This window comes from Sus scrofa, chromosome 3 (assembly GCF_000003025.6).
Source record: "Sus scrofa isolate TJ Tabasco breed Duroc chromosome 3, Sscrofa11.1, whole genome shotgun sequence".
NCBI classification, from domain to species: domain Eukaryota; kingdom Metazoa; phylum Chordata; class Mammalia; order Artiodactyla; family Suidae; genus Sus; species Sus scrofa.
This window is the reverse complement of record NC_010445.4, coordinates 24,397,322-24,419,085: the sequence shown is the minus strand read 5'-3', so window position 1 is coordinate 24,419,085 and position 21,764 is coordinate 24,397,322. Positions and strand designations below refer to the sequence as shown.

Sequence of the window (21,764 nt, the reverse complement as noted above, 5' to 3'; positions counted from 1 at the left end):
ATATAATTATTTATAATATTATCTTAAAATTCTTATTGCCATATAATCAATATTTATGTCTGTACTTTTATGTCTGATTTTGAGTTTTCTCTTTATCTTAGTCAATCCAGCTATAGATTTTTGAAATCTTTTTGTTGAACCAACTTTTTCTTTTGTTTATTTTTCTCTATTTTTCTATTCTTTATCATTTCTGCTTTAATATCTTCCCATGTACTAGTTTTCTTTCCTTCCTCTTACTAGCATTCAGCATTGCTTATTCTTCTCTTTCTACTTCCCTAAGTTGTAAAGTTGGGTTGTTGATTGAAGATCTCTTGTCTTTTTCAAAGTGAAGAATTATAAATGTTTCACTTATTACTGCTTTCAGTTAATTTCATGTTTTATAATACTGTATTTTCATTTTCATTCATCTATTTGTACCTTCTAATTTCTCTTGGGACTTCATTTCTGATTCATTGGTTGTTCAGGATTGTATCATTTAGTTTCCACAAACTTGTGAGTTCTTCCAACTTTCTCTTTATTCTAACTATACCCTGTTGTAGTTGGAGAAGATAGCTTTTATGATATTCATCTTAACTTAAAATTTTGTGATGTGATTTGATTTGTGGTCTAACATACAGGCTATCCTGAAGACTGTCCTATGTGCACTTGACTAAAAGAAGTTGTTGGCAGGACTGCATTCCTTCAGAGGCTATAGGGAAGAATCCATTTCTTGCCTTTTCCACCTTTTAAAGACCTCCCACATATCTTGGCCATGACCCCCTTCTAGCAATTGCATCACTCTGGCTTCTACTTTGGTCATCACATTGTCTTGTCTGACCCTAAATCTCCTGCCTTCCTCTTTTTTATTGAGATATAGTTGTTACAATAATACTAGCTGTGCTAATTGTCCATGGATTTACTTTTTACTGGAGATCTTTACTTATTCGTACAGTCTCAAGTTGCTATATAGTGTCCCTCTATTTCAACCCGAAAGACTCTCTTTAGTTCTCTTCCAAGACAGGTCTTTTTTGTTTGTTATTCATTTCTCCCTCATTTTTAAAGAACAGTTTGTGCATTAAGAATTCTTAGTTTTCACCTTTTTTCTTGAGCAGTTCAAATATATCAACTCAGTGTATGCCACTCTTCAAGTTTCTGATTATAAATCTGCCGATAATCTCGTAAGGGTCCTTTGCATGTGACAGCTGTCTCCTCTCTTGCTACTTTCCAGACTCTGACTTTTTTTTTTTCTTTTTAGGGGTGCACCTGTGGCATATTGATGTTCTTAGGCTAGGGGTCGAATCAGAGCTGCACATGCAGCCTATGCAACAGCCACAGCAATGAGGGTTCCGAGCCACATCTGTGACCTCCGTGGCAGCCTGTGGCAATGCCACATCCTTAACCCACTGAGCCAGGCCAGGGATAAAACCTGCATCCTCACAGACACTGTGTTGGGTTCTTAACCCACTGAGCCACAATGGGGACTCCCAGATTCTTTGACTTTAGATTTCAGCAGTTTGATTATAATGTGTCCCAGTGACAAGGCTTCTTGAGGTCATGCTACTTGGAGTTTGTTGAGCTTCTTGTATGTTTATATTCATGTCTTTCATAAATTTGGGAAATTTTCAGCCACTATTTCTTCAAATAATTTTTACTTTATTCTGTCTTCTCTTTCTTGGACTCCCACAATGCGTATGTTTGTCTACTTGGTGGTGTCCCACATATTCCCTAGGTGGTTTACTTTTCCTCAGATTACTTTATATTTCTCAGAATCGAACATTTTAATTGTATTGTCTTCAAGTTGATTGAATTGTTCTTATTCCTGGGAATATTTGATTTTTAAACCCTGTAAGTAAATTTTTCATTGCTTTTATTGTATTATACAGCTCCAGAATTTTCTTGTTTCCTTTTTATGTTTTCCACCTCTTGATATTTTATTTTGTTCATACATCATGTTCTTGAGTTTATCCTCATCTTCCTTTAGCTCAGCGAGCATCTTTAGAATGTTTGTCTTAAAGTACTGATCTAGTAACTTCACCATCTGGTCTTTCTTAGGGATAATTGCTATTAACTTACTTTTTTCTTTCTTGTTTCTTTGTATGCCTTGTGATTTTTTTCAAAACTTGACATTTAAATTTAAATTTCAAGTGGTAACTCTGGAGCTCAAATTCAGTTATCACCTCACAACTGTTAGGTTGACTATTGACAAAAATGAAAAATATAGCAAGTGTCAGAATATGGAGAAAAGAGAACCTTTGTATACTGTTGGTGGGAATATTCATTGTTGTAGCCACTATGAAGAAAAATTTCATGGTTTCTCAAAAAATTAAAAATAGAAATACCATAAGTTGCAACTACCCCTCTTCTGAGAATATACCCAAAGGAATTATTTTTCTTTCTTATCTTTTTTTTTAGGACTGCACCTGTGGTATATGGGAGTTCCCAGGCTAGAGGTCAAATCAGAGCTGCATCCGCCAGCCTATACCACAGACATAGCAACATGGGATCCGAGCCACATCTGCAACCTACACCACAGCTCATGACAATACCAGATCCTTAATCCACTAAGCAAGGCCAGGGATCAAACCTACATCCTCATGGTACTAGTCAGATTCATAACACAGTGAGCCACAATGGGAACTCCCCTGAAGGAATTAAAATCATTTCTCAAAGAGATATCTGCACCCCCACATTTCTTACAGAAGTATTCACAATTGCCAAGACATGGGAGCAACCTTAATGTATTTCAATAGATGGATGTGTAAAATGGTTTATACATATAATGGAACATTATTCTGTCTTATAAAAGGAGGAAATTCTGCCATTTGTAACAATATGTATGAACATAGAGGACATTTTGATAAGTAAACTAACCCAGAAAAACACTACTTATATAAGAAATCTAAAATAACCAAACTTAGAGAAGAAGAGTAAAACTGTAAAATTATAGTTGCCATGAGACTAATGGGCATAAAGGAAATAGGGAAGTATTAGTCAAAGAGCACAGAATTTCATTATGCAAGGTAAAATAAATTTTAGAGATTTACTGTACAACATAGTGCTTGTCAATATTGTGCACTTGAAAATTTGCCAACAAAGTATATTTTATGTTGTGTTCTTATCACAAAAAAGTAATAATAATAAATTAAGAGGGCAGAAGTAAACATTGGGAGATGACAGATATGTTTATAGCACAGATTGTTGTGATGTTTTCATGTGCGTACACTTATCTCCAAATTCATCAAGTAGTTTATATCAAACATGTAGCTTTTGTATATCAATAATATCTCAATAAGGTGACCTAAAAGGGAAAAAAAGGTAACTCATGACATTATAATGTAATTTGATTTCCTTCATCAGTGTTGACTTAATACCATCTCAGTTATAATCTTTAAAATTTTTTTTCTATTGAAGTTTAGTTGATTTACAGTATTATATTAGTTTCAGGTGTAGAGTATAGTAATTCAGTATTTTTGCAGATTATACCCCATTATAAGGTATCAAGATAATGGCTATAACCTTCTATGATATATATCGTATCCTTAGTGCTTATTTCATACATAGTAGTTTGTATCTCTTAATCCTATACTCCTAATTTGTCCCTCCCCTCTAGCCTCTCCCCTTTAACCACTAGTCTCTTTTCTTTATCTGTGAGTATGTTTCTGTTTTATATGTACATTAATTTTTTATTTAGAATATAGTTGATTTACACTGATATGTCAATTTCTGCTGTACAGCATAATGACCCAGTCATACATATATATATACATTCTTTTTCTCTTATCATCATCCATAATGGTCTGTCCCAAGAGTGCTACTCAAAATAGCCAAGACATGGAAACAACCCAAATGTCCATTGACAGATAAATGGGTTAAGAAGATGTGGTACGTATATACAATGGAATACTATTCAGCCATAAAAAAGAACAAAATAATGCCGTTTTCAACAACTTGGATGCAACTAGAGATTCTCATACTAAGTGAAGTAAGTCAGAAAGAGGAAAAACAAATACCAAATGATAACACTTATATGTGGAATCTAAAATATGGTGTTGGAATTCCCATTGTGGCTCAGTGGCTTAAGAACCTGACACAGTGTTCTTGAGGATGTGGGTTTGATCCCTGGCCTGGCTCAATGGGTTAAGGATACAGTGTTTCCACAAGCTATGATGCAGGCCACAGAAGTGGCTGGAATCTGTCATTGCTGTGACTGTGGTGTAGGCCAGCAGCTGCAGCTCGAATTCAGCCCCTAGCCTGGGAACTTCCATATGCCACAGATTTGGCCCTAAAAAGAAAAAAAAAATTAAAATTTTGCCCAAGTGAACTTATGTACATTTATTTTTATTATTAGATCCCAGTTGTAAGGAATATCATATAATATTTGTCTTTCTCTGTCCGACCTATTTCACTAAGCCTCTTGGTGTATCACAGTTTCTATAAATGACAGAATTTTATACACACACACACACACACACACACACACCTCCTTCATGCATTTGTCTGTCAGTGGACATAGTGCTGCTATGAATATTGCAGAGCATTATATTTTCAAAATGAATGTTTTCATTTTTTCTGGATATATACCCAGGACTGGAATTGCTGGGTCATATGGTGGTTCTATTTTTAGGTTTTTTAGGAAATATACTATTTTCCATAGTGGCTGGACCAATTTACATTCCCACCAACAGTGTAAAGGGTTCTCTCTTCTCCATATCCTCAACAACATTTGTTATTTGTGGTCTTTTTCATGATAGCCCTTCTGACAGGTGTGAGGTGATAACTCATTGTTTGATTTGCATTTCTCTGATGAATAGCAAGGTTGAGCATCTTTTCATATGCCTGTTGGCCATCCATATGTCTTCTTTGGAAAAATGTCTATTCAAGTGTTCTGCCTATTTTTCACTTGGGTTGTTTGGGGTTTTTTATATTAAATTGTATTAGCTTTTTCTAATGTATTGGATATTAACTCATTATCAGTCATATCATTTTCAAATATTTTCCTCCATTCTGTAAGTTGTATTTTTGTTTTGTCAGTGGTTTCCTTTGCTGTGCCAAAGATTTTAAGTTTAATTAGGTCCCATTTATTTTATTTTTGCTTTTATTTCTTTTGCTTTAGGAGACATCAAAAAATATTCCCATGATTTGTATCAGAGGGTGTCCTACCTATATTTTAGGAGTTTTATAGTTGCAGGAATTAAATTCAGATTTTTAATCCAATTTGAGTTTATTTTTGCATATAGTATGGGGGAATGTTTTCATCTCATTCTTTTACATGTAGCTGTCTAGTTTTCCCAGCACCACTTATAGAAGGGACTGTCTGTTCTCCTTTTATATGTTCATTTCCTTGGTAGTAGATTAATTGACCATAAGCATGTGGGTTTATATCCAGGCTTTCTGTCTGTTCCAGAGATCTACGTGTCTGTTTTTATGCCAGTACCATGCCGTTTTTGTTGTGTATCTTTGTGGTCTGAAGTCTGGAAGGCTGATGCCTCCAGCTTTATAGCTTTTTCTCATGATTGCTTTGGCAAATTGGGATTTTTTGTGTGTGTGTGGTTCCATATAAATTTTAAGATTATTTGTTCTAGTTCTGTGAAAAAAATGTCATGGATATTTTGGTAGACCTTGCATGAAATCAGTAGATTACTTTTGGTAGTATGGGCATTTTGAGAATATTAGCTCTTCTTATATGTGAACATGGGATAGCTTTCCATCTTTTTGTGTCGTCTTCAGTTTCCTTCATCAGTGTTTTATGGTTTTCAGAGTATGGGTCTTTTACCTACTTTGTATAGTTTATTTCTAAGGATACTATTCTCTTCAATGTGATTTTAAACAGGATCATTTTTTACTTTCTCTTTCTGATATTTCATTATTAGTGTATAGAAACACAACAGAATTCTATATATAAATCTTGTATCCTGCAACCTTACTGAATTCATTTATTAGTTCTAATAGTTTCTGCATGGAGACTTTAGGGTTTTCTATTTATATCATGTCATCTATACATACTAACAGTTTTACCTCTTCCCTTTCAATTTGGATGAATTTTATTTCTTTTTCTTGTCTGACTGCTGTGGCTAGGACTTTGACTACTATGTTGCATAAAAGCAGTGAGAGTGGACCTTCCTGTCTTGTTCCTGAATTTAGTGGGAAAACTCTCATTCACTGAGTTAAGTGTGATGTTGGCTTGGGTTTGTCATAAATGGCCTTATTATGTTGAGATATGATTCCCTATACCCATTTTGATGAGAGTTTTTGTCATGAATGAATGTTGAATTTTGGCAAGTGCTTTTTCTACCACTATTGGAGTGATTATGTAATTTTATCATTCCTTTTGTTAATGTGTTATATCATGTTGTTTGATTTGCAATTATTGAACCATCCTTGCATCCCTGGAATAAATCCTACATGATCATGGTGTATGATCCTTTTTATATATTGCTGGACTCAGTTTGCTAATATTTTATAGAGGATTTTTGCGTCTATTCTCATCAGAGATACTGGCCTGGAAGTTCCAGTCGTGGCGCAGTGGTTAACGAATCCGACTAGGAACCATGAGGTTGTGGGTTCGGTCCCTGCCCTTGCTCAGTGGGTTAACGATCCGGCGTTGCCATGAGCTGTGGTGTAGGTTGCAGACACAGCTCGGATCCCGCGTTGCTGTGGCTCTGGCGTAGGCCGGTGGCTACAGCTCCGATTTGACCCCTAGCCTAGGAACCTCCATATGCCGCAGGAGTGGCCCAAGAAATAGCAAAAAAAAAAAAAAAAAAAAAAAAAAAAAAAAAAAAAAAGATACTGGCCTGTAATTTTTTTGTGGCTTCTTTGTCTTATTTTGGTATCATGATTATAGTGGCCTTGTAGGATGAATCTGACAGTATTCCTCAATCTTTCATTTTTTGGAATAGTTTGAGAAGGATAGATATTAGTTCTTTGTATGTTCAATAGAATTCCCCTATGAAACTATTTGTTCCTGGGCTTTTGTTTATTTGGAGTTTTTCTTTTATTACAAATTCTGTTTCATTTCTAATGGTCAGTCTGTTCAAATTTTCAGTTTACTCTAGAAAACTTTGTCTTAATAAGTTGTATGTTTCTAGAAATTTGTCTGTTTCTTCTATATAGTCCAATTTGTTAGCATATAACTGTTTGTAGTATCCTCTTATGATTCTTATATCTCTGGTATTTGTTGTAATTTCTTCTCTTTCATTTCTTATTTTGTTTATTTGGGTCCTTCTCTTTTTTTCTTGGTGAGCCTGGTTAAGGTATATCAATTTTGTGTATCTTTTTTTAAAAAAACATCTCTTGTTTTCACCTGTTTTTTCTATTTTTATCTCATTTATTTCCTCTCTTATAATTATTTCCTTACTTCTGCTGACTACGGACTTTGTGTATTCTCCTGTTTCTGATTCTTTTAGGTCATAAGTTAGGCTAGGGCACAATGAGGCAGTTGTAGGAAACCTGGCAGCCATGCTGCCATCAGAGGTCTGGGCTGCTTCTGGGGCATCATTGAGTAAGTGCCAACAATGGCCAGTGCCCATCCTGGGCTCTGCCCTGACCAGATCACCTCTTTATCCCAAGGTCAAGTCTTTGAGTCCTGACCACCATAGATCGAGTGCCACACTGTGGTGTGCAGAGAGTGGTGCTGGTGCATTTGCTTTGCTTGGATGGGTAGTGTGGGGATGTAGTCATGAGAAACTCATCACCTGCTAAGGCAAACTTTTCTCCACCTTGTCTAGGGCAGGCCAGCACCTCTGAACTCCTCACAAGTGGAATCCAGCATTCTCCAGTCTTTTCTAGCCCAGTGGTTCTCCAACCAGCCAAGGGGCTTGTCTCCTCCACATAGGATCCTAGGACTGGGATGCCCAGCCTGTGGCTCAACATGCTAAGTCCCCAGGATGAATGTCCACCAGTGGAATCTTCCTTTTCCTCTGAGTGACCTCCTAAAGGCACAGGTTCCAACAATTGTTTTTCTTCTATCTTTTCCTATTATATGTGTATCTCACTTACAGCCTTGATTTTATAGTAGCCTTTCTGCCACTTTGCAGTTAGATTTTTAGCAAGAATTATTGCACATGTAGGTGTATTTTTGATATGTTGATGACAGGAGAGATGAGTTCTACATCGCATACTCTGCCATCTAGATATCCTGTCTCAGTGATAATCTTGGAAAAAATTCTTTTTCTAATTTATAGGAGTCCATATTTATGGACCTAACTCTTAATAATTAACTATTAAATGCAGGCAACTCTCAATAATTAACTCTTCAACTATTCTTTCTTTTGAGTATCATGATTTAGATTGGAAGCATGTATTGAAAACTTCATCTAGGGCTTTTTATTCCACCCATAACTTCAAACTCTCTGAAAACACTGATATATTCATGTTAATACCAATGGTGTGCGTTTATAATTTCTCAAACCAAGTGATCATGAATAAGTTTTAGAAAGGATAAAGGAATTTTCCATAACCTATGTATGGGTCATTCTTTGTTTAAACGACTATAAATATTTATCATATGTGGTAAATATCCTATACATTGTCACTCTGTACATTAATTTGTTCATTCACACATACTTAGCACACACTGTGTTCCAAACATTGATGATGGAAGGGTGAAAAAGAAAAATAAATTATTTTCTCTTATAGAGCTTACATTCTTTTCCTTTAGTGGATTATAAGTTATTTATGACTTATTATTTTATATATTGCTTTAAACTGACCTTATAATTTCATTTCTTATTTGCAGCCAGTTTGGTTGCTTCTGCTGGGAGCTTCCTATATTTTGCCAGTTTCTTTCCATTTAACACCATTACTGAGAACTATGGACAGATAACCCTCACCAGGAAGGTGGCTGCCTGTCTCAGCCCAAATATTGCGTTGGCACTGGGGATTAAGCTTCTGGTCAAGTTGGAATTAAAACGTAAGAGTTTGCCTTGCTAATTTTGCCTTTGCTCTTTGATTCCAGGAAATGTGGAAAGAGGCAGTATGGGTGGGACAGAGGGTGAAGAAGTAAAGTATTATAAAAACTATTTATCTTTAGACTTGTTTATTATAAAGGTAATAATGTGAACTGTAAGAAAATCAGAAGTGAGAAAAAAAGTTGCCCAACTCTTTACATTAACCCAATTATATTCTCAGATAAAATAATTTTAAACTTTATATTCTATAACTTTATTCACCTAATATTTATTAGCTCTCTTCCCACACAAAGATATGCTCCTTTCTTTTACAAAGTTCTTTAATATCCCATTGCAAAGAAGTACTATAATTAACCAGTTTTCAATGAATGCACATTTAAGGGGTTTCGAATTTTTTGCCATTACCCACAATAGTGCACATATATTTGCTCATATGATGTGCATACTAATATAAATGAATTCCTAGGCATAAAAATGGTATCTAATAAGGTATTTGTAGCTTAATTTTCATTGCTATTATAATAATGTTCAAAAAGGGTAGATCAGCTTATCCTCCCACAAATAAGATGTGAATTTTTCTGAATTCTTTCAATAATACATTATACTACTCATGTGAAAAGCAGATATAATTTGTTTCCTTACCTGATTTTCCTCCAAACTCTACACTACTAGGCTAAAGAAACAGATGTAATATAAGCTCAATCCAGTGATTTATTCTGGTTCTTCTGATTAAGTCTTTCATACACCTCTTTCCTTCTTGTATTCTTCAAGATGACATGGGTGGGGATGGAAATTTATGAGATCTCTTATGGCGGAGGGAAATGGGGATCTCAAATCTATGTGATAGTCTCTGGACCTTTTATGTCTGTAGTAGAGTACCTACCCTGACCTGCTTTACAAACTGATGTATGACTCAGTATGGCCCATGTGGAAGAATATGCTGGTACTTCCTCTGTTAGAAACTTGGTTCTGGCTACTTTCTGTAGGCTTAAAGTTCTCATCAAGTTCTTTGCCTTCTTCTGGCACTCTCTGAGACTTTTTGGCCTTTGCAAACACTTGGAAAGTTATGCAAGCTCTGAATATGACTTCTAAGTTATGAGGAATTGGTAGCATCACTTCCAGCCCATCTAACGGCCTCATTGATAATCATCTTTAATCCCATTAAATCTTTTTTTCTCAGGCTCTGTTACCTTATATCTTTCTCAAAGATACAAGGCCCATGAATATTCTTCTCATGGTACTGATCTATTGGAGAGGAAGGGCTAAAATTGAAGGAAGGATAAGGTTCATGGGCTATTGTGGTCTTCATATTTTTCCTCTTTGAATTAGGAGTTCATTGCAAGCCCTCATGTTTGTTTTGTTTTGTTTTGTTTTGTTTTTGTTTTGTTTTGTTTTTTCAGTAGTGCTACACTCTGCCCAGAAATAGAGGAAGTAGAATAACATATGATTACTTGTTTTCTTTTGGTAACTTTTTTCCCCTTTCCATTAGTACTCTGAGCAAAACTTCTTTTTCTCTTCCACTTTGTAGTCAGCATCCTTCCCTAGTGCTGTTAATCTAATGGTTATATTGATGGGAATTTAGCATGAGGGGGAAAAGTGGAGGGTTGGTTTCTAATAGGTCATCTTTTTTTCTTAGTCTTTTGTTACTGTTTATTTTTGTTTTAGTCATTAATGGGATTCCTTTTTTTTAGATTTTAAAGGGAGAAGGGAAGAAATTAGTGTTGTTACATATTCCATCATTTTATTGGAGGACCTAAATGTTATGGGTATCAACATAGAGATAATTCACAGTGGCACAATTTAGAGTATCAACCTTTTTTTTGCCCTTACAATCACAAACCTGTCATCTCTGGTATCTATCTCCTTTTTATTTCAGAAGTTGGTGTTAAGTGGAAACACCTTTGGACACCAGCCAACCTTGAGGATAAGCTCATCTTTAAATATATGTTGGGAATGCTTTTATTTGATGCTTTCTTTTATGGTCTTGTGACCTGGTATGTAGAAAATGTCTTTCCAGGGCAGTATGGCATGCCCCAACCATGGTACTTTTTTCTTATGGTGAGTTCTAATACTACTGTTTTTGTGGAAGACCTTATGAGCCTATTTCACAGTGTTTATAATCAAATCAAAAGGGAATGTGCCAAAGCATTTTAGTTGGCATACCGTCCATATTGAAATGCTGGCTATTTCTTGATGCACTTTAAAAAGCCTTCCACATATGCCAACACACAATGTTTATGGATAAGACCCTGAAACCCCATACATTTAAAATTGTGAGCAATATAATCCTTCTTCAGCCAAGCAGTACACAGTGGATTAGAGTAGAGAAAAAGAAATGTAAAAAACTCTGCAAAATATGTTCCCAGCTAAATTAATATGTGGATCCTGGTAAATGGAGGATGAGGTTTTCCTCATATCTGTGTTCTCACCACCTGCTTCCTTTCAGTAGTTAGAGCCTCTGCATTTTGCCATCCATGTTCCCTTAGCATTACTAGATAATATATGGTACAAAGAAGATGTTCCGACCAAATGCGATGAAATGTATTGGCTGTATTACCTCATTTTTGAGTAAAACCATTTTGTCCCTACCTCTTGAACACTAGCATTTTTAAAACGTTTTTGCTTCTAAACACTGGAGATTCAAATCATACATAATTTTGCTGCAAAACTTAACCCCTAAAAGCATGTAACAGTTTTCTCTATCCCAGAAAGTAGACCAAGTCAAAATGCTTTCAATTTCTTATGGTGCCTCATTTTTTTACATTTAAATTTTTGATTTAGATGAAATTCATATAACTTAAAATCAACCATTTTAAAGTGAACAAATTGGTGGCATTTTGTACATTTACAAAATACATACACATATCTAGTTCCAAAATATTTTCACCACGCAAAAATAAAATTCTATACTCACTAAGACGTCACATCCCATTTCCCCCATCCCAAGTCCCAGCAACCACTAATCAGCTTTCTTTTTCTATGGAATTATATATTCTGGATATTTCATAGAAACAAAATCATATAATATGTGACCATTTGTGTCTGGTTTCATTCACTTACCATAGTGTTTTTGAGGTTTATTCATGTTGTAGTATGTATCGGTACTTCATTCTCTTTGATTGCTGAATGATATTCCATTATATGTATATAGAGTATATACAGTATGTAGAATAATTTCCTTTATTAATTCATAGTTGGACATATAGAATACCTTTGGCTATTGAGTAGTGCTGCTATGAATATTTGGGTGCAAGTGTTCACTTAATACCTGTTTGTTTCAATTCTTTTGGAACTATACCTAGGAGTGGAATTTGGGACTTTACCTAAGAGTGCTGATTCTATGTGTCATGTTTTCAGGAACCACTGAGCTGCTTTTCTTTTACCCTTGTGATATAAGGTGGTATTGTCTTGCTTTTTTATTCTCATCCCCTTAATACTAATCATGTCAAGATGTTTTCATGTGCTTGTTAGCCATTTGTATATATTATTTAGAGAAATGTCTATACAAGTCCTATGCCTATTTTTAAATTAGGCCTTTTCATAAGGACACTAGAACCTTATCAGGGACTGTATATGACTTGTAAATATATTCTTCCATTCTGTGGGTTGTGTTTTCACTCTCTTAATAGTGTCCTTTCATGTACAAAAGTTTTACATTCTGATTAAATTCAATTTTATCATTTTTTTGTTGTTGCCTGTGAATTTGGTGTCATATATAAATAGCCATTGTCAAATATAATGTCATAAATATTAACCCCTATCTTTTCTTCTAAGAATTTGGTGTTTTTATCTCTTATATTTCTATCATTGACCAATTTTATTTAATTTTTATATTAAAAATTTTATAGTTTTTTGCATGTGGATAACCTGTTTTCCCATCAACACCCTTTGAAAAGAGTATTCTTCTTTTAATGGTCTTAGCACACTTGATGAAAAAAAGATGGCTGTAGATGTATGGGTTTATTTCTGGACCTTTAATTTTATTCCATTGGCCTATATGTCTGTCATTATAGCAATGCTACACTGTTTTTATTTTTTTATTTGTTTTTTTTGTTTGTTTTTTGGGGTTTTTTTTGTTTTTTGGTTTTTTTTTTGCTTTTTTTTAGGGACGCATGTGTAGCATATGGAAGTTCCCAGGCTAGGGGTCAAATTAGAACTGCAGCTGCCAGCCTACACCAAAGTCACAGCAATGCCAGATCCTCAACCCACTGAGCAAGGCCAGGGATCGAACCTTCATCCTCATGGATACTAGTTGGGTTCATTTCCACTAAGCCACAATGGGAACTCCCCATACTGTTTTGATTATTATAGTTTTATAGTGAATTTCGAAATCTGAAAGTATGAGTGCTACAATTTTGTTCTTCTTTTTCCAGATTGTTTTGCCGTATAGGGGCCTCTTGCAGTTCCATATGAACTTGAGGATCAGTTTTTCTATTTCTGCAGAAATGTCCATTTTAATTCTTATAAGATTTACGTTGAATCTATTGATTGTTTTAAGTAGTATTGCCATATTTGAAATACTGTCTTCCAGTCTTTGGATTTTCTATTTATATAGGTCTCATTTGAATTCTTTCAGCGAAGTTTCATAGTTTTCAGTGTACACGTGTTTTTACTTCTTTCAACTTTATTCTCAAGTATTTAACTCTTTTGGATGCCACTGTAAATGGAATTGTTAGTTTTCTTTTTGGAGTGTTTGTTGCTAGTGTATAAAAACACAACTGATTGTTGCATGTTGTTATTATACCTTATGTCTTAGGTGAATTTGTTTATTATCTCTATTAGTATGGGGGGCTTATTCTTTGGGCTTTTCTTAATGAGTAGCATCATGTCATATTCAAGTATAGATAGTTTTACTTCTTCCTTTCCAATTTGGATGTCTTTTATTTATTTTTTCTGCCTCTTCCTTCTAGCTGAAACTCCCATTACAGTGGTAAGTAGCAAGGATGAAAGCAGGCATCCTTGGCTTATTCCTGATATTAGAGGAAAAGATTTCATTGTTTCAGCATTGCGTATGATGTTAGCTGTGGTCTTTTTCATAAATGCCCTTTGGCATTTTGATGAAGTTTTCTTGACCTTGAAACACTGTCAAAGGCTTTATTTGCATCAATTGAAATGATCATGTGTTTTCTTCTATTTGTTTGTCAATGTGATTTACTGCATTGATTACCTTTCATGTGTTGAAAAACCTGTGCATTCCTGGGATAAGTTACACTTTATCATGATGTATAATTCTTTCGATTATGCTATTGGATTCCATTTACTAGTATTTGGTTAAAGATTTTTGCATCTATATTCATAAGAGATACTGGTCTGTAGTTTCTTCTTTGTGATCTCATTGTCTGGCTTGGTGTCAGGGTAATACTGAGTCTCAGATCCTGCATTGCTGTGACTGTGGCGTTAGGCCGGCGGCTACAGCTCCAATTAGACCCCTAGCCTGGGAACCTCCATATGCCATGGGAGCAGCCCTAGAAAAGGCAAAAAGCCAAAAAAAAAAAAAAAAATACTGAGCTCATAGAATGAATCAGGAAATGTTGCCTCTTATACTTTTTGAAAGGTTTGAAGAAGAATCACTCTTAATTCTTATTTAAAGATTTGGTAGAATTCGTTAGTGAAGTATTTTGGTCCTGGACTTTTATTTGTAGGGAGATTTTCATCACTGATTTGGTTGTGTTACTTATTACAGGTCTATTCCTATAGAGTTCTTCATTTCTTAATCCTCATTTGGTAATTACATTTTGGTTTTCTTTCTAGCGCTCATACTGGTTTGGCCAAGCAAGAATTAAAAGAAAAGAAATGAAAGACTGTAGGATAACTCTAACCAAGTATTTTGAGGCTGAACCTACAAGTTTGGTGGCAGGTATCCGGATCAAACATTTATACAAGGTATTGTTTAAAAGGTCTCTTTTTCCTACAAGGACTGAAAGCTATATGCTGGTATTAGAATTGTTTGTAACAGCTGTTCCAAGAAAACAAATGAAATGCTTAATAAAGAATCATAGCAAATATAGTTCTCATTTGAGGCACTCATTAAATGTATAAATATGGATATACCTTTACAAATATATTAATCTTTTAAACTTCTCTGATAGTCTTAGAAATAAGTGATATTTGAATTTTGTGATGAAGTTTTCTGAAGAAAATAAACTTGATGCGTTAGTAACATTTGGGTGTGTGGTCGGGGAGGGTAACACTCAGTGTAGTTAAAGGAAAACTTCTCTGAAGGGATGACCTTTGAACTAAGACCTAAAGAATGAGACGAGCCAATTATTTGGAAAGCTAAGGGAAGAAGACTCATGATAGGAAAATAGCAAATTTGAAAACATTCAGGTGAGAAAGACTTTCACGTGTTTGAGGAACAGAAAGAAGACCAATATATTTGGAGGCAAAGAATGATAGTAGATGGCTTCATTGGGAAGGCATTGACGGGTTCAAAACACTGGAGGGACATGATAATGTTTTTAAAATTTTGTTGGAATATAGTTGTCTTACAAAGTTGTGTTAATTCCAGGCATACACCAAAGCAAATCATATACATGTGTCCCTTCCTTTTCAGATTCTTTTCCTATATAGATTACCACACAGTACTGAATAAATTTCCCTGTGCTGTATACTATGTCCCCATAACCTGTCCATTCTATGTATAGTAGCATGTATATATCAATCCCAATCCCCTAGTTTCCTCCCCCATGTTTTCCCTTTGGTACACATAAGTTTGGATTTGAAATCTTTGAGTCTGCTTCTGTTTTGTAAGTTCTTTTGTATCATTTCTATTAGATTCTACATGTTATTATCTCATATATTTGTCTTTCTCTGACAAATTTCTGTCTGATTTACCTCATTAGTATAATAATTTCTAGGTCCACCCATGTTGCTACAAATGGCATTATTTCATGCTTTTTATGGCTGAGTAATATTCCATTGCATATATATACCACATCTTCTTTATCCAGTCCTCTGTTGATGGGCATTTAGGTTGATTCCATGTCTTGGCTATTATAAATAGTGCTGCAAGGAACATTGGGGTGCATGTGTCTTTTCAAATTATGGCTTTCTTCAGGTAAATGCCCAGGAGCAGGGTGCCTGGTAGTCCTGTATTTAGTTTTTTGAGGTACCTCCATACTCTTCTCCATAACAGTTGCATCAGCTTACATTCCCACCAACAATGTAGGAGAGTTCCCTTTTTACCACACCCTCTCCAGAATTTGTTTGTAGACTTTTTGATGATACCCATTCTGACTGGTGCGAGGTGATACCTCATCCGTAGTTTTGATTTGTATTTCTCTAATAATTAGTGATATTGAGCATCTTTCCCTGTTCTTTTTGGCCATCTTTCTGTCTCCTTTGGAGAAATGTGTGCTTAGATCTTTTGACCATTTTTTAATTGGGTGCTTGGTTTTTTGATAGAAAGCTGTATGAGGTGTTTGTATGTTTTGGAGATTAATACCTTGTTGGTTGCTTCATTTACAAATATTTTTGCCCATTATGTGGGTTGTCTTTTTGATTTGTTTATGGTTTCCTTTGCTATGCAAAAGCCATTGGTTTATTTTTGTTTTTATTTTTATTACTCTAGGAGGGGGATCCAAAAAGATATAGCTGCGATTTGTGCCTATGTTTTCCTCTAAGAGTTTATAGTATCTGATCTAACATTTAGGTTTGTAACCCATTTTTTTATTTTTTTATACGGTGTTAGACAATATTCCAATTTCATCCTTTTACATGTGGCTGTCCAGTTTTCCCAGCACCAGTTATTAAAGAAGCTGTCTTTTCTCCATTGTATATTCTTGCTTCTTTTGTTGTAGATTAATTGAACATAGGTGTGTGGGTTTATTTATTGGCTTTCTATCCTGTTCCACATATCTGTTTTTGTGCCAGTACCATACTGTTTTGATGACTGTAGATTTGTACTATAGTCTGAAGTCAGGGAGCCTAATTCTTCCAGATGCTAATACATTTAGAATGAGTAAGCAGTGATAGCCTGCTGTATAGCACAGGGAACTATATCCAATCTCTTGGAATAGAACATGAAATAAGATTGTATAAGCAAAAGAATGTATATTGTCAGAAGTGGGATTACTGGATCATATGGGAGTTATATTTTTAATTTTTTAAGAAATCTTCATACTGTTATCTGTAATGACTGTACCAATTTATATTCCCTCCAGCAGGGTTCCCTTTTTTACATACCTTTTCCAATACTTATTTTTATTGTCACTATTAAAAATTTTTCATGATAGTAATAGTCATATAACATGTGAGGTAGTCTTTTTTTTTTTTTTTTTTTTTGGTCTTTTTGCTATTTCTTGGGCTGCTCCCGTGGCATATGGAGGTTCCCAGGCTAGGGGTCCAATCGGAGCCGCAGCCACTGGCCTACGCCAGAGCCACAGCAACGCGGAATCCGAGCCTCGTCTGTGACCTACACCACAGCCCACGGCAATGCCGGATCGTCAACCCACAGAGCAAGGGCAGGGACCGAACCTGTAACCTCATGGTTCCTAGTTGGATTCGTCAACCACTGCGCCACGACGGGAACTCCATGAGGTAGTCTTGTTTTTATTTTCATTTCTCTGATGATCTAGTGATTTTTGAGCATTTTTTTCATTTATTCATATGTCTTCTTCAGAGAAATATCTATTTAGTTCCATTTTTAAAATTTTGTTTTTGTTTTTGTTTTGTTTTTGCTGTTAAATAGCAGGAATCCTTATATATTTTGGGTATTAACTCAATCAGGTATATAGTTTACAAATATTTTCTCCTTTTCTGTACAATGCCTCTTCTTTTGGTTGATTGTTTCCTTTGATGTGCAGAAGCTTTATGGTTTGATGTCATTCCACTTCTCTATTTTTCCTTCTGTTCCCTATGATTTTGTTGCCATAATTATGAAATCATTGCCAAGACCAAGGGCAAGAGTTCCCTCTAGGAGTTTTCTAGTTTCTGATTTTACATTTAAGTCTACAATCCATGTTGAATTAATTTTTGTGTATAGTGTAAGGTGAGGGTTCAAATTCATTGTTTTAAAAGTAGATGTGCCGTATTCCCATACCATTTGTTCAAAAGACTGTCCATTCTCCATTGTGTATTCTTGGCATCATTGCTGAAGGTATGTTGACCATATATGTATGAGTTTATTACTAGGCTTTCTTTTCCGTTCCATTGGTATATGTCTGTTTTTACGTTATTTCTGATCACACCCACAACATATGAAAGTTCCCAGGCTAGGGATCAAATTTGAGCCATAGCTGTGACCTACTCTCTGTTTTTATACCAGTACCATATTGTTTTGATTATTATAGTATGTAATGCATTTTGAACGGATTTATGTAGTTGTGTAATTCATTTGTAGTCACGTGATGCTTCTACCTTTATTCTTCTAGTTCACCATTGCTTTGGCTATTCAGAGTCTTTGTACCATATACATTTTAGAATTGCTTTTTCTATTTCTGTAAAAAAAAAAAAAAAAAAAAAAAAAAAAAAACGCCAGTGGGATTATTACATTGGATCCATAGGCCATTTGGGTAGTATGAATATTTAAACTATATCACTTCCTCCAATCCATTAACATAGGTTATCATTCTAATTTTTGTGTCTGCCTTTTCCTAGTTTCCAATATACAGGTTTTTTAACTCCTTGATTAAGGTTTATTACCAGTTACTTTATTGGTTTTGATGTGATGGTAAATGGGATTGCTGTCTTAATTTCCTTTTCAGATCATCTTTGTGTATATTGAAAGATAAAGATTTTTGTCTTTTGCTTTTGTGTTCTATAACTTTAATGAATTCACATGTTATTTCTAATAGGTTTGTGTGTGTGTGTGTGTGTATGTAGTCTTTAGGACTTTCGAAATATTATTTCATCTGCAGATAAAATAGCTTTTCTTCTTCCTTTCTGATTTGATGCTATTTAATTCTTGTTCTTAGATACTACTGTAGTTAGAATGCCTAGTACTATGTAGAAGAGAAGGGACAAAAGTGAACACTCTTAACTTGTCACAGATCTTAGAGGAAAAGCTTTCAGTTTTTCACCATTGAGTATGATAACTACGGCTGCCTTACATACACCCTTTATTATTTTGAGGTAAATACTTTTTTATAACTACTGAGATGATCATGTGATTTTTTTCTTCAATCCATTAATGAGATGTATCACATTGAGTGATTTCCTTAAATTTACCCATCTTTGAATCGCAGGGATAAATAACATTAGGCATTGTATATGATCCTTTTAGTGTGCTGTTACAATTCAGTTATCTATTTTTTGTTGAGAATTTTTGCATCTGTGTTCATCAGGATATTGGCCTGTACACTTTTCTTGAGGTGTCTGACTTTGGTAGTAAAGTAATGCTGACCTCATTCATTGAGTTTGGAAGTGTTCCCTTGTTTTGTGTTAGTCTCAATGTATTACTAGTCATATTACCAGGTAGGACTGTCTGGGGGAGGGGTACCCCTTTGGCCCATATTGCATGTGGTGAGCCCTCATAGGCATTTCCCCAAATGGAGTCATTGCTATGGCTGGACATTCTCTTGTGGTTCTGTATATTTTTGAAATTTTTTATTAAAGTATAGTTGATTTACAATTTTCCTTAAATTTCTGCTTTACAGTAAAGTGACCCAGGCATACATATACTGTGTTCTTTATTTATCATACTCTCTTCTCTCAGTTCTAACCCAAGAGATTGGACATAGTTCTCTGTGCTGTGCAGTAGGACCCCATTGCTTTTCCATTCTAAATGTAATAGTTTGCATCTACCAACCGCAAACTCGCTGTCCATCCCACTCCTTCCTCCCTCCTCCCAGTAACCACAAATCTGCTCTCTATGTCCATGATCTGTTTCTGTTTTGTAGATAGGATCATATGTGCCATATTTTAGATTCACATATGTGATATCATATGGCATTTGTCTTTCTATTTCTGACTTACTTCACTTAGTTGAAAATCTCTAGTTTCACCCATGTTGCTGCAAATGGCATTACTTTGTTCTTTTTTATGGCCGAGTAGTTTTCTATTGTATTCATGTACCACCTCTTCGTAATCCATTCATCTGTCGATGGACATTTAGGTTGTTTCCACATCTTGGCTATTGTGAATAGTGCTGCAGTGAACACAGGATGCATGTATCTTTTTTAATGAATGATTTGTCCAGGTATATGCCCAAGAGGGGGATTGCTGGATCATGGTAATTCTTATTAAGTTTTCTGAGGTACCTCCATACTGGTTGTACTAGTTTAAATTCCCACCAACAGTAAAACAGGGTACCCTTTTCTCCAAACCCTCTTCAGCATTTGTTATTCGTTGACTTGTTAATGATGGCCATTCTGACTGATGTGAGGTAGTACTTCATTGTAGTTTTGATTTGCATTTCTCTAGTAAGTAGGGATGCTGAGCATTTTTTCAGGTGCCTACTGACCTATGTCTTCTTCGCATAAATGTCTATTCAGGTCTTCTGCCCATTTTTCAATTGGGTTGTTTGTTTTTTTGTTGTTGAGTTGAAGGAGCTATTTGTGTGTTTTGGAGATTAGGCCCTTGTCTTTTGTATCATTTGCAAAGATTTTCTCCCATTCTCTGGTTGTCTTTTTTAATGGTTTCCTTTGCTGTTCAAAAGCTTTTCGGTTTATTTACATCCCATTGGTTTATTTCTGTTTTTATTGTCCTTATTCTAGGAGGTGGATCAGACAAGATGTTGCTGTGATTTATGTCAGTGAGAACTCTGCCTGTGTTTTCCTCTAGGAGTTTTATAGTATCTAGCCTTACGTTTAGGTATTTAGTTCGTTTTGATTTTATTTTTATGTATGGTGTTAGAGAATGTTCTAATTTCATTTTTTTTAAATCATCGTAAGACACATCTCTGCAACAAGCATCAGGAGATTTTGAAATAACAAGGTTTATTATTCACAGTCCTGGAGATTACATGGCACACCTGGGGACAAAAAGTGATTGTGAGTAGAGAAGGAGAGAACGTGAACCAAGGGTTCTTCCTTTATTGGGGTTGAGGAGAGGATGCCTGGGGTTTTGTGGGTTTGCTCTTTACTGGTGAATTCAAAACATCACAGCAAAAATTAAAGTGTAGGAAGATAAGCACGGATTCAATCAAATGGGCAGTTATCTAAGTCACCCAGGGCTTTCTAATAGTAAGACTTCTTGTGTGAGTTGGTCTGGCTCTTAACCTAGCTGTGTAACTGGCAATATGTTTAGTTGAGATGGGTGTCTTTGAAATGGATGCCTCAGAAATCAAAATTTTAATGCTTGAGAAGGATCAAGATTGTAGAGGAGTAAAATGTAGCACTCACCTTCACCTACAAGACATAAAAAAAAATCTACATGTAGAGCGATTCATGTAGAGCATCTACTGAACACTGACAGAAGACCTTTAACCTCCAAAAAGGGCAAGAAACCCTCCACATAACTAGGTAGAACAAAGGAAAAGAGAGAGAAGTAGAAAAGGAATCAGGACGGGAGCAACACTCCTGAGAGGGAGCTGTTAAAGAGAAAAGGAACCCACATCCTGGGAAGCCATCTAACTGATGGGGAGATCAGCTGAGACAGAGGGACCTCAAAGTCGCCAAGAAAAGCATAGCCGCTGGGTTGAGAAGGGAAAAGCAGAGTGAGAGCCACACAGACCATCTGCACCACCATCCCCAGACACCACAGCCTGAGATGCTCAGTTAGAGGCTGGACATTGAGACTCAGGCTCCAGAAGTTAGTTCCAGGGAGAGGACTAGGGTTGGCTGTTTGGAGACAGCCTGAGGGGCTATGGAGCAGTGCACCATTGACTGGGGCATAGAGTGTAACAGATAAGGGAATCCAGGAGGAGGTCTGGGCCCACAGGAGAAGCAAGGCACCATTGTTGGGGAGGGCGACAGGAGGAGGGGTGGACTTCCATAGGAC

The 21,764-nt window shown here is 35.7% G+C and overlaps 1 protein-coding gene across 5 annotated transcripts in view; it reads left to right on the top strand.

Annotated features, from left to right (window-relative positions):
* Window positions 1–21,764, top strand: part of LOC100524794 (ATP-binding cassette sub-family A member 3-like) — a 226,959-nt gene that overhangs the window by 52,500 nt on the left and 152,695 nt on the right. For 3 of the 5 annotated variants that reach the window (XM_021086495.1, XM_021086497.1, XM_021086494.1), the window contains 3 exons: window positions 8,714–8,887; window positions 10,762–10,943; window positions 14,637–14,768. In XM_021086495.1, the coding sequence (XP_020942154.1) occupies window positions 8,714–8,887; window positions 10,762–10,943; window positions 14,637–14,768 (488 nt within the window). The remainder of the gene's footprint in view (window positions 1–8,713; window positions 8,888–10,761; window positions 10,944–14,636; window positions 14,769–21,764) is intronic. The other 2 variants (XM_021086498.1, XM_021086496.1) reach the window with 1 other exon arrangement.